This window comes from Homalodisca vitripennis, chromosome 3 (assembly GCF_021130785.1).
Source record: "Homalodisca vitripennis isolate AUS2020 chromosome 3, UT_GWSS_2.1, whole genome shotgun sequence".
In the NCBI taxonomy this organism is placed as follows: Eukaryota; Metazoa; Arthropoda; class Insecta; order Hemiptera; family Cicadellidae; genus Homalodisca; species Homalodisca vitripennis.
In genome coordinates, this window is record NC_060209.1 from 97,496,469 (window position 1) to 97,508,726 (window position 12,258).

The 12,258-nt window shown below is 33.2% G+C and overlaps 1 protein-coding gene across 1 annotated transcript in view; it reads right to left on the bottom strand.

Annotated features, from left to right (window-relative positions):
• Positions 1 to 8,367: 8,367 nt before the first annotated feature.
• Positions 8,368 to 12,258, bottom strand: part of LOC124357220 (zinc finger protein 768-like) — a 158,047-nt gene continuing 154,156 nt past the window's right edge. Inside the window, exons 5-6 of the mRNA XM_046808769.1 lie at positions 11,247 to 11,450; positions 8,368 to 10,913 (exon numbers count right to left, since the gene is read on the bottom strand). Of these exons, the coding sequence (XP_046664725.1) occupies positions 10,371 to 10,913; positions 11,247 to 11,450 (747 nt within the window). The 3' untranslated portion in view covers positions 8,368 to 10,370. The remainder of the gene's footprint in view (positions 10,914 to 11,246; positions 11,451 to 12,258) is intronic.

Consider the following 12,258-nt stretch of genomic DNA (forward strand, 5'->3'; position numbering starts at 1 on the left):
TAAACAGCAACCTTGTACTCAAAACAGCAACAGTATTTTTGTTTGTGTTTTTAACCACTGGAAATTAAGGTTAAGGTGGAGATTTGATCTGTTTGACTATGTTGTAATTACAGTAAATTATGATGTAATATGATCTAAAAAAACAAATGTTTAAAAAGTAGACGAATATTGGCAAGATAAGTGTTGACTAAGATAGGTCATTAGATTAGATTTAGAATCTGGGGCAGGTCACATCATACCTGAACATACTATAGCCAAAAGCCTCCTCCTAAAACTTAATTAGATAAGATTATTAATTAATATAAAAACAACATAGCAAATAATTACATATTAGTATTATCACTATACCACTCATCATAATAGTACCATTAAATTATACCAACGTTATTGTGATTTACAGATTTTATTTTACAGACCAAATAAAAATAGAAACATTGTTTAAGATTGAACCGATGTATAAGGAATTGCAAAACACCTTTCGAATAAAACTTAAAATAATCAGGAATTTAAAATAAAAATAATAGAAAATAAAAGAAAAATACATTAAAAAGACTTCGTCTTATACAAAACTTCGTTTTAAGACGTAAGTTGTAAACTTCAGTAAAAGATACACATTTCGAAGCTTATGTGTCCTATAATAAGAAGCCTATCTTTTTGTTAACGTTACATACAAAACTTAGGCTAGTGATCCCCAACTCACTTAAATATAAAAAGTATAAATAACTTTTACGTTAGTATTATTTATTAACCAAATAAAGGTTATGTCTGTAACTGCCATTGCAGACACTGTTCTGCGAATAAAAAAATATTCTATTTGTATTAAAAAAGTAAATTATATTTTGTTGTTAGATAGGTAAAGTGCATGCATGCTCTGATTACATATTATGAATTAGGTCGTATATTTATTTGGCACTTGCTGGCACTTGCCGCCAGCACTTTCTCTTGCAATTATCTCGTTAAGTCTGAATATTTACCAGAGTTTAAACTAGGATGGATCGTTTTTCAATTTACTTTCTATATTTGTAATTGCCTTCAAAATCAGAAATGGTTTTAACGTATTGTCTATAGAGAGAAGACGGTAGTACTTCATCTTCATCTTTCGTCTCTTAGATATTTTTAGTTTGAAAATTCATAAATAATTACTTTTATTGTATTCTAATACACATTTATACATTTACGCATGATGGAAGAAATTAGTGTTGTCACTCCATCCAAACAAAAGTGATGTTATCAAATGAGTCATTAGTCAAACTTTTAAGCAATTATTTTAATGCTAATTCCAGGATATGTTTACAAAAGTATGAATTTATTCAAATGCGTATATTGAATTTACTAAAACTAACATATTGTTTTACTTAAGTTGAAACAAACTGTCACAATAGGAATAACTGTACGTTATTCTCTGTTTAGGCTAACCGTTAGACGAAGATACCAGCAATATTGTGATGAGTGGATGTTGAAACAGTATCATCAGACTTCGGCGGGACAGTGGCGTGAACACGCGCCTTGCCGGGAGCCTAGAGGTGGCAGGTTTGCCACTTCTCACGTAAGCTCTACATTACACACGTCCATATTATACGCCGTTCCCGGTTTACCGAACTCCGTCATTACATACAAGATAGCAACAGGCCGACCTGAATCAAATTGGTTTAGCTCATTTCGGTATATTTATAAAGAATGACTTAACGGTGTATTAATTGAAAATATAGGAAAGCTTATATATTGTTTGAATGAAAACAGTGCTTTATCTTCCAGGAGTCTATCTTGACACGCGCTGCCTTATTATTGTGCTTAGGTGGAATTTTGAAGAAGACGTCAGATATAAGTATTGAAAATTTTGTATTTATAGTTAAGCACAAAATACTAACAAAATTCACAAATACTTTTAGGCGTAATGATTCCAAAGAAAACTGTAATTTTAAAAACTCTATATAGGGTTGGGATCCCTAACTGTCTCAAATATAACAAGTATGATTTACTGATAACGTTAATATTCATTGGCCAAATAAAGGACATATATGTCATTGCCAATGAAGACGCTGTTCTGCAAATGAAAAAATAATATATTTTAATACATAATAACAATTTTTGATAGAAAAAATATAGCAAAGACGTGTAACCTGTTTATTGTCAACTTTACTCCTGACCATGAAGCTTTGCCCATTACGCCTTCAGGCTGCAATGAGAAATACCACCATTTACTCTCCTTGTAATTAATTAAATTACTGCTCGTTAAATACACGGACGCAATGTTTAATTCCTTACCCGAACAGTTCCTGTTCTGATTGCAACATGATTCCACTTATCTATTAAATATTCATGTATATATAATTCAATAAATATGAATGATAGAGATACTTAATATGTACGTATGTATACGTATATATACATTAATATACATAATACTGATGTGAAACTTAGGCGTTCATATAGTTAGTGCTAATAATAATAATTAGTATGATCTACATTAAAGATCTGGTGCAGATGTTTGTACAGAATGATAATTTAATGATTTTATACAATATTGTACTTACGAGGCGAAACCAGCTCCAAAGCAGTCTTCAAGTTAGCACATTTATGTAACAGCTGATATTGGTCCAACTTTGTAGCGTGTAAATCACGATCACAGCCACTTTCCCCACAACCAGTGCGGTAAGTGACACTGATTGGGCAATACAATTGTCATCTCTTGCAGACTGTATTTAGTCGGCGTAACGACATCGTTCACTAATGGGTGCTATTTCAATTCAGACCGTAAATTATGAAAACAAAGAATACAAACTGAAGTTCTGTTTGTAAATAGTTTCATAACAAACAAGGAAAGATAGTACAATATGCAAAGGCGGGTTTGGAACGAAGAGCCGAAGCTCTTATTAGGGTCTTCAGTGAGCGCTGTAAAAAGCTTAACGGCTGATAATTAGAGGGCTGTGTGTACAAACCGAGATTTGGTGGTGGTTTCAATCTACTAGGCGGAGCGCGAGACCCCCGCATTACTAGGCGGACTAGCGGCGTAACGACGCTTTATGGCTTCATCCGCGGCTGATAAATTCGAGCCCAATCAACAACATAACCGCCCTCTAAAACCGAAAATGGTAGCTCATTTTCTCCGAACGGCCTTTTTTGTACACGTATTTAAGCTAAGAGGGGGATTGCCGGCTGATTTTCGTGTTGAATGCTACAGTTTTATGGCCGTTAAAATCTTGTTACATTCTCTAATAATGTAAAAAAAGAGAAAGCAAAGGTTTTACATCTCTGATATTATCTCAGGTTCAAAATGATAGTATATAGGCACCATAATACTGTTTAGTCGTATAAATAAATCGTAAAGCCCTAATCATATTGGAGTTTATACACTGGTTAAAAAAATTCCATGTCAATAAATTCGTGTTTAATGAATGTTGTGTTCTTCTAAAATGTTACGACTTATTATTCTTATCCTTACCACACGTAGGGTTTCAGGCTGGAAGATAAAAACACGTGTCGTGCATGATCTTTGCTTTCGGATGGACTCTAAGAGGATCTTTTCCATCAATACAAGAATAGTTTTTCCAAATACTATGATGAATTTGGCTAGTGAAGAGTTCTGACGATAAAGACTATTTCCTGATTAATAACTGTGCTCTAGAGCTACATTTTACATTTGGGTGTCACCGTTGTTCAGGATAGGACCCTTAGTATGCCAGACTGTGAAAAGAATCCTCTCGGATACAGCTTAGAAGTTTCCATAGCTCCTTGGACTGTGTGGATGATGAGCTTCAGATGTCTGCTTATCGTGCCGCATCGTACAGTGGATGAAATGCTGATGCTTCACAATTACTATATTACTACCGGATGCATATATTATATAGAGTTTCAGGATATGCTTTGAGGGACTTCAGTAATTAGGCATGCGGCAATTATACATGAGGTGTTTTTAATGAGCAGGTCGAACATAATATATATTCGCTTGTGTGTTTTTTTACTCAGGTTTTGTTTGAAAATCTAAATTTATCTAAGTAATACATGCCTGGAAAATAGGTCTCTTATGAAATACCTGGTCTTAAATACGTCTGTAATAACACAGGTCTCACTTTTCCGATTCAAATTATTTTAATAAACAATACAGCTGCTTTGTTACCTGCCTTGATACTAAAAGCTAAACAAGTATGCTATTTCTGTGTTTTTAATTTGTAATGGAATAAAATTTTATCACTATCTTTTCTTTCCTTATCACACTATAAAAAGCAGGGCCAAAATGCTCACAGTGAGACACCCCTGTAGGCCCCAGAAGGGATATTAAAACACCGAGTTTTGGAAATTAGTGAATCTTCTTACCTGAAGCGGAAGCTTTAACAGCAGCGACGATTTGAGAACGGCCCTTTTGAAGGCACACCTGTCAGGAGTGTGCTACAACTGCAGCTTGTAGGGTTGAGGCAACAAAGACACCTTTTTCATACTTTAGAGTAGAACGCCCTTCAATCTATCATTAAGGGATTCATTTATAAGAGATTAAAAAAATGTTAAAACCGAATCTTTAATTTGACTAAATAATTATAAATACTAGCCTGTTTAAATTCCGAACTATTTAAGTCAAGTTATATAATTTTATTCACTCGAACAGATTTGTTAAATTTAGAGTAGGATTGTATTATTGAAATCCACACGAATAAAGACCACACTTCTTAGTTTATTTAATTTGTCTGGATTTTACATTTTGATTTTTATTAAATGACTTGAAATTTTGCATGAAACTTCAGTGAAGCCTGTTACGCGTCACATGTCTTCCTTGTAAATATGACTGTAAAGTTATTTTTAAATTAATGCTCGAATTTTTAGTATTATATTTGTTGTTAACACAGCGGCATAAAGCTTTTTTTATTCTGTTCTGTATACAATTTTAACGATTTCAGTATTAGAAAGGTACACCTTATATCCGATTGTAGTTATGAGATCTCTCTAGCACAACAACTGACTCAATTGCCATTTATTCTGTTCTGTATACAATTTTAACGATTTCAGTATTAGAAAGGTACACCTTATATCCGATTGTAGTTATGAGATCTCTCTAGCACAACAACTGACTCAATTGCCATTTATTCTGTTCTGTATACAATTTTAACGATTTCAGTATTAGAAAGGTACACCTTATATCCGATTGTAGTTATGAGATCTCTCTAGCACAACAACTGACTCAATTGCCATTTATTCTGTTCTGTATACAATTTTAACGATTTCAGTATTAGAAAGGTACACCTTATATCCGATTGTAGTTATGAGATCTCTCTAGCACAACAACTGACTCAATTGCCATTTATTCTGTTCTGTATACAATTTTAACGATTTCAGTATTAGAAAGGTACACCTTATATCCGATTGTAGTTATGAGATCTCTCTAGCACAACAACTGACTCAATTGCCATTTATTCTGTTCTGTATACAATTTTAACGATTTCAGTATTAGAAAGGTACACCTTATATCCGATTGTAGTTATGAGATCTCTCTAGCACAACAACTGACTCAATTGCCATTTATTCTCGTTCAGTTCATTAAAAGCATTACGTATTTTAACCACTCTATATTCGACCTCCGTCAATTTTCTCATCTCAGGTACACTTATAAGTACTTCAACAATAGGTATAGCTTACACTAGAGGTTTCCACGTTTTACTTCTGTTTACTTGCTTTGTATTATGCCACCTATTAAAATCATATCTGTCATTAGACGAGCTGCTTTTAAAAGTTATCTAGGAGTTTAACTTTATGTAGATTATGCCTTAAAAGGTCAATTCTCTGTCAATTTATTTTATGTTTTAAAAGATTTGAATTTTTTGTATTGTGTTGGAATGACTTCATTATTGCACACTAATCTTTATAATGAGAGAAGTGTTTGTTTTGTAAGTAAATCCAAACCAACAGAACAGAGTCGCTGAATAGGCAGAAGAGGGCCATGCGGCCCTAACTTTGCCTGTATAATTAAGAATTTTTCATTTTTTCAATTAAAAAGCAACACCATTGCATTCGACCTTAGGGACAGAATAGTAGCGCAAATTCAACCAATTCCGCGTGACACCATACAGCGTACCGTTTCAAATTTCTACAACAGGCTTGGACATTGTAAAACTGTTCTGGGACAGCAGGTTTAACATATGACATAAAAAACAGGTTAGTAAGTTTTAGCTGTTTCATTGCTTGACATAATTGTAATTACTAATACTACTGTAAATGTATATTAAAAAATGTTAAACTTCCCCTTAATTCCATTTTGGTGGAAATGTTTGGCTGTGGTTTCCTAGAGGGGTGTCCTAAGTTTTATTTTTCTATATTTGTCCATTGAATGTTGAACTGGATCCATACAGTCTTTTAACTTAATTAATTTCAATGAGCTGCCATTTTCTACTGGGTTGAGATAGAGACCTCTAATTTTCACCGTACTTCTTTTATCAAGACCTTTCAAATGAAGGGTCACAAATTTAAAAACTATGACCCGCCCCACTGGGCCAAGTTGTTAACAGTGACTAAAAGTTTACTTCTATTTCTAGAAAGGTGTTCCAAGTTCCATCCCTCCATCTTTATCCATAAAAAACTAAACAGAGTGTATCCGTACTTTAAACTCACAATGTATTTTACGAATATTTGAAATTAAAATTTATGTTGAGGTCCAACTTTGGGTCAGAATGGTAAGTTTCGCTTTCGAACGAGTTTTTCTCATAAATAGGCGTTCAATGTTTAATATTCAAAAACATTAAATTTGTCGTGATATAGTCACTATGAATATTACATCATCCGCAAGTTCATGGGAACGACTGTCTTTCAATCCATTTTATATTTATGACAAATTTTATGATTTGTAAGAAATTTATTAGAATCAAAACAAAATATTTCTCCTAACCTCAAAGGCCGTACTAAATATAAGGAAATGCAATTACAGAAAAACTCCTAAGCAGTTTTGTAGTTTATATTAGCTTATTAGTACTCAATAATATGTAAAGTAAAGAAACGTAGAAATGGAAATTTGAACAAAAAACAGAACCTAGGACACTGGAAACCGGTATTTTTACACCGTAATATATGTCTTAAAAATATATACGATTGCATGAATATTCCATTCAAACTATAAATTTTATGTACTTTCAACTATTTGTGAGCGTAACGATGACGCTGTAACTGTTTTATAGCAACATTAAATTTACGGCTTTCGTTCCGTTATAGCAGATAATATTGCATTAGAAACCTTTTACCATACATATTTCATGGATATACGTAAATGACTCGAAAGTTTAATTTAAAACTAAAAAGGGTTTTACAACTACCGAATTTTTATTATTTTTTAGTGTCCTATAACCAAATAAACAAAATATTTTATAATTGGTTAGAAAGCATAGACCATCAACCTTGTCATGTAGACGGTCTTCCATCTATAGCTATATCAAGACGCAGAAAACATTAATTAAGAATTCACGGCCTGATTTATGTATCTTATATACTCGTCATCAAACGTCTCAACGCTCTCAATATATTATTCATAGTTACAATTGTTCAAAAGTTGATTTTGAGTTGATTTTTACATTATTTTAAATATAAATTTGGCACATACCTAACTAATTATTTGATTTAACACAGTTGGTGACATAAATTTAATTTGTTGTAGGAACAGACAAAGTTTTAGACCATCCTAGACTGTAATGCATTGCATGTATTGTAATATTCAACGATTGTAATAAAAATGTTGTCCGTAAAGATTTTCTTAATATCTACATTTATTGTCTCATATGGTTTAGTATAATTTTTATGGCAAAGTAATAATTTAATGCAAATTCTAAGCCAGTACGGAATTTTGTGGCTTAACAGATTTTAAAGCACACAAATCATGCAAAATAGTACTATAATAAATTTGAAATGAATGTTTTACATATTTAAATACACTTTTCTAAAATTAAACATTAATTCGTTAAAATCGTAGTTTTAAAAGGAATTAATTCTTTGAAAATTAATTATCTTTGAGTAAATTACTTTTGCAAGAACAAACATGAAAGTTACAATTTTAATTGCAGTATATCTTTGACACATTTAGCTCCTTCACTTGAAGGATATACAAAGATTCAAACATCTTCGTTTACGAAACATTTAAAAACACTTTAAGAATAAAATTTCTATGAGCAAAATGATATTAGTTTTAAGATGGCGATGGATCCGAAAGGTCAGAGTTAAGAGCAAACGGAGTTAATCTTTAACTTGTACATTATAAGTAGAAATATTTATATCATACATTTCATCAATAGGCATTCATTTTATTTATTGAATTTTCAGTTTCTTCTTCACAAGTATATGTCACAGAATCTCTCAATATAAGTTTGTTACGTTGGAGTGGAAAATAAAATAAAACACATGTAGATGGTATAACAAATAATATTTAATCTGATAAATCAACAACGCACATTTACAATGTAGTGAAAAATAAACAATTAACAATGATTAGACTGCGTTAAAACACAACAATAAATATTTAAACAATAAATATGGCTATATGTTGGAATAAAACATGATCAGTAAATGGAAGACAAGCGTGATGTCCCGTGTTGCGATCTCCGGCTTAGATAACTGACAATCATTCCTGTAGCGGTATGGAGGTCATACACTACTATGCATCAAGGCTGAACTCATAAATCATGTAGTTGATATATAAGGTCTACTTGTCTATATCATTCATGTGAAATGTGAAATTTACTAGTATGCCTATTATGAATGTACGCCATTTTTCAAGTTACTAAATAACAAAAATAGCATGTAAAAAGGCAATGTATAAAAAGCTTGCAACATACTCAGCCATATGTACGCATAAATATAGCTGTGTCAGTAGACCAGATAAGATCACTGAGCAAACTTTGTCATGATTATATTAGCGTCACATATGGATTTTTAAAACGATTTTATAAACCTCAGATTTTAAAGCTTATTACTAGAACAATCTCTCATCTTTGAGGAAGGAAACTGAAAGAAATAGGAGGTATAATGGGAAAACGATTCCATCTTAGATAAGTACAACTCTCCTTCAACTTTAAGGAAGTAAAGGTAAACAAATCATTGTATTTTTAGTAGTATGAGGGGAATAAACCCGTCATAGTGAAGTATAAAAAAAACATAACTTCCACTACGGAGAATATTATGAGAACGAGCTCTAACTTTGAGAAAATATTTCAGCCAGGAAGATGTATTACAAAAGCAAACTTTTATCTTTGGAAAATTAAAATAAAATTCTCTTTGAGGAAATATCACTAGTCCAATCCCTCATTTTGAAGAAGCATTAGTAACTTGCGCTACGAGTCTCTTCGTGGATACTTTTAAAGAGTTTATTGTACAGTTCTATTTGTTTTTGCGGGCTAATAGAAAGCTTCGTTTACAGTTTTTATTACTCCTACTATTTCTTTGACAATTATTCATTTTATGATCATTTGAACTTACAGAGATTGTATATGCACAGGAATGTGCACAAATCTAAACAAAAAACAGTCGTATTTTTGGTAACGTAAAAATTATTTATATTCGAGAAAATAAACTCGACTATAGCAATGTAAAAATTAAGGTTACAAATACGATTTTATGTAACAGATTTTTTTTATGGAATTGTAAACATATTGACTTGTGTATTAAAACTTATCAATCCGAATTATCTAAGCCGAGACACACCTAGACATGAAAAAAACTAACTCTAGTGGCAGCGTCAGTGACAGCATGCCATAAGCTTAACCTAATGAGTATGTAACATCTACTGGCAATGTACTAAAACACTAACATGGGCGGTAGCACTCAAGTCACCGTTAGACGGTTTTCGATACATTTTTGACTAGAAACATGGCAAGACTCAAAATGGGGCTACTAACATATGTACAAGCCCGTTTTGTTTTTATTTCTTTTGATTAAACTTAATAAAAAAAACTTCTAAGACTAATATAACGTCTATTTTCAACGAGAGTTGAGCAATCATAACTATAAAACTCTTCGTTTCTACAAATCTTAAATCTACAGTTTACTTTGCAAAAGATTATGAGTATTTGTCAACTATTCTGTACCATATCACAATGAGTCATAGACTATGATAATTTAGATGCAAAGAATATAATCGTACATTTTTTCAACAACTAAATTTTATTTTTTAAACTTGTTTGTACTGTTTTCAGTTTGTACAATATCTACACAATCATTATTCCAAATAAATCTGTTATAGGCTATATCAAAAATAAAATATTTAACTTAGTAAAAAATTGATGCGTTCATGAATGTAAAAAAATGGCCTAAACAAACTCGTTTAAACATTAATATTGGACAGTATACGGAAAAGTCCATACAAAGTAAATTGAATACATACAAAAAGCAAACACTATAACACGAATACTCTACGCGTTACCCTTGATGATACTGCCAGTACAAGACGATTCATCAGAGACAGGAGGGGTGACAGCCATGTTGAGTGGTAGAGGGGAAGTGACGCTGGAGGGAGGTGTGGGCAGCTCTGGGAAGGCGGTTGAGGAGCACTTCTTGAAGTGTGTTCTCATGTTGGAGCTCTGACTGAAGCGCAGTCCACATTTGGAACACGCGTACGGCTTGACTCCTGTGTGATAGTTCATATGAGTCTTCAGATGATGCTTCTTGGTGAAGGACTTGTTGCACACACTGCAAGTGTACGGTTTGACACCGGAGTGCAGGCGCATGTGTAGAGTCATGTTGGAACGGTCAGCGAAAGCTTTCTGGCAGACGACGCACGTGAAGGGCTTCTCTCCCGTGTGGATGCGCAGGTGCTGCTTCAGCAACATCTTGCGGGAGAAACACTTGTTGCAATGTTGGCAGACATGAGGCTTCTCCCCCGTGTGGATCCGGACGTGCATGTTGTACGCCACCCGCTGGTTGAAACTCTTCCCGCAATACTCACATCCGTACTCCTGTCAACAACAAACCGGTAATCATTCAGTACCTTAGTCATATTTACAATACCATTTTACGTTTTAAATGATTTATAATGTTGAAAATAAAGAATGGACTAATCTTGAGATGGAAGTATAGGAATGTTAAGACATTTTATTTAAATCCATTGTTGAATATAGTTGACTCGACCGTGGAAAATGTCTCTACGTTATTTTACTTAGAATTGTGGAAGATATATTGGCATCTTCTCGTGGACGCAATAGTGTGCCAACAACTGCTCAGGTTGTCTCACCTTGAGCACTCAAAAATAAATAATTCCACTTTATTTTTTCCAATCTAAGATTTCTTACCTTTCGATTTCTGTGTATCTTCATATGAGAGCTGAGGTATCCGCGGTCGTTGAAGTATTTACCGCACTCTGGACACGTCGCCGCAAATTCTCTGGTACCCTCGTGGACTGACCGGTGATACTTGTAGTTGCGTAGTTGGCTGAACTGTTTCCCACACTCCAAACAGTGGAACGGCTTCTCGCCCGTATGGGTCCGCATGTGTACCTGTGGGCAAACATCCAGTGACCGTGAAAACTGATGAAAGATTGTGTTTTAAAATTAAGGTTCTGAATTTAATTTAAAAAAGTTATGAATTGGAGCCCAAATTGTTTTTCCGTTCACAAAATATTTGTAACAAAGCGATAGGATGCACAAAAAGTAGTTGTTTGCTCACGACTTTAGAGGAGGAAAGGAGGCGGTACTTGATTACAGGATAATTAATTCTTGCTAAAATGTTTTTTATAAAGCTGTCATATATATTTGTGAAATAAAGAGCTCATGTCGGTCATGAAACACTGAGTAACTGTACAATAAAATAAATATTATTTTAGATAGAATAAAAAAAACTTTATTGATTGGTCTCTACATGACACCACCGTTAAACACAAATACTTAATTTATAAATAAATTGGTAAATTAACATTGTGAACTTAAAGTAGTGAGTATTGACTATATAAAACTTTCGGTTCCAAGCGTCTATGCTATTGTACAGTAGGAATAGATATCATTATAACGAATCTCACGTTAGGAAAAAAGTGATAAACGTTTATATGTCAATACAATAAGATTTATTTTGTAGACTGATTTTCACAAGGAAATTAATATCTTAAATTAATTTCGGTTTGCATACTGAAACAGTTTATAATTAACCCGCACACTAGAAATGAGGCAAGAATCGATGATATGGATGGACACCATGAGACGTCAGTCGGCCTCATTACCACACGCCCGTCTACTCGGACACAATCAATCTTCTTTGTAATGAAACGTCTTCGAGTAGTCGACAGCGAAATGAAGATTGACGAAAATTATG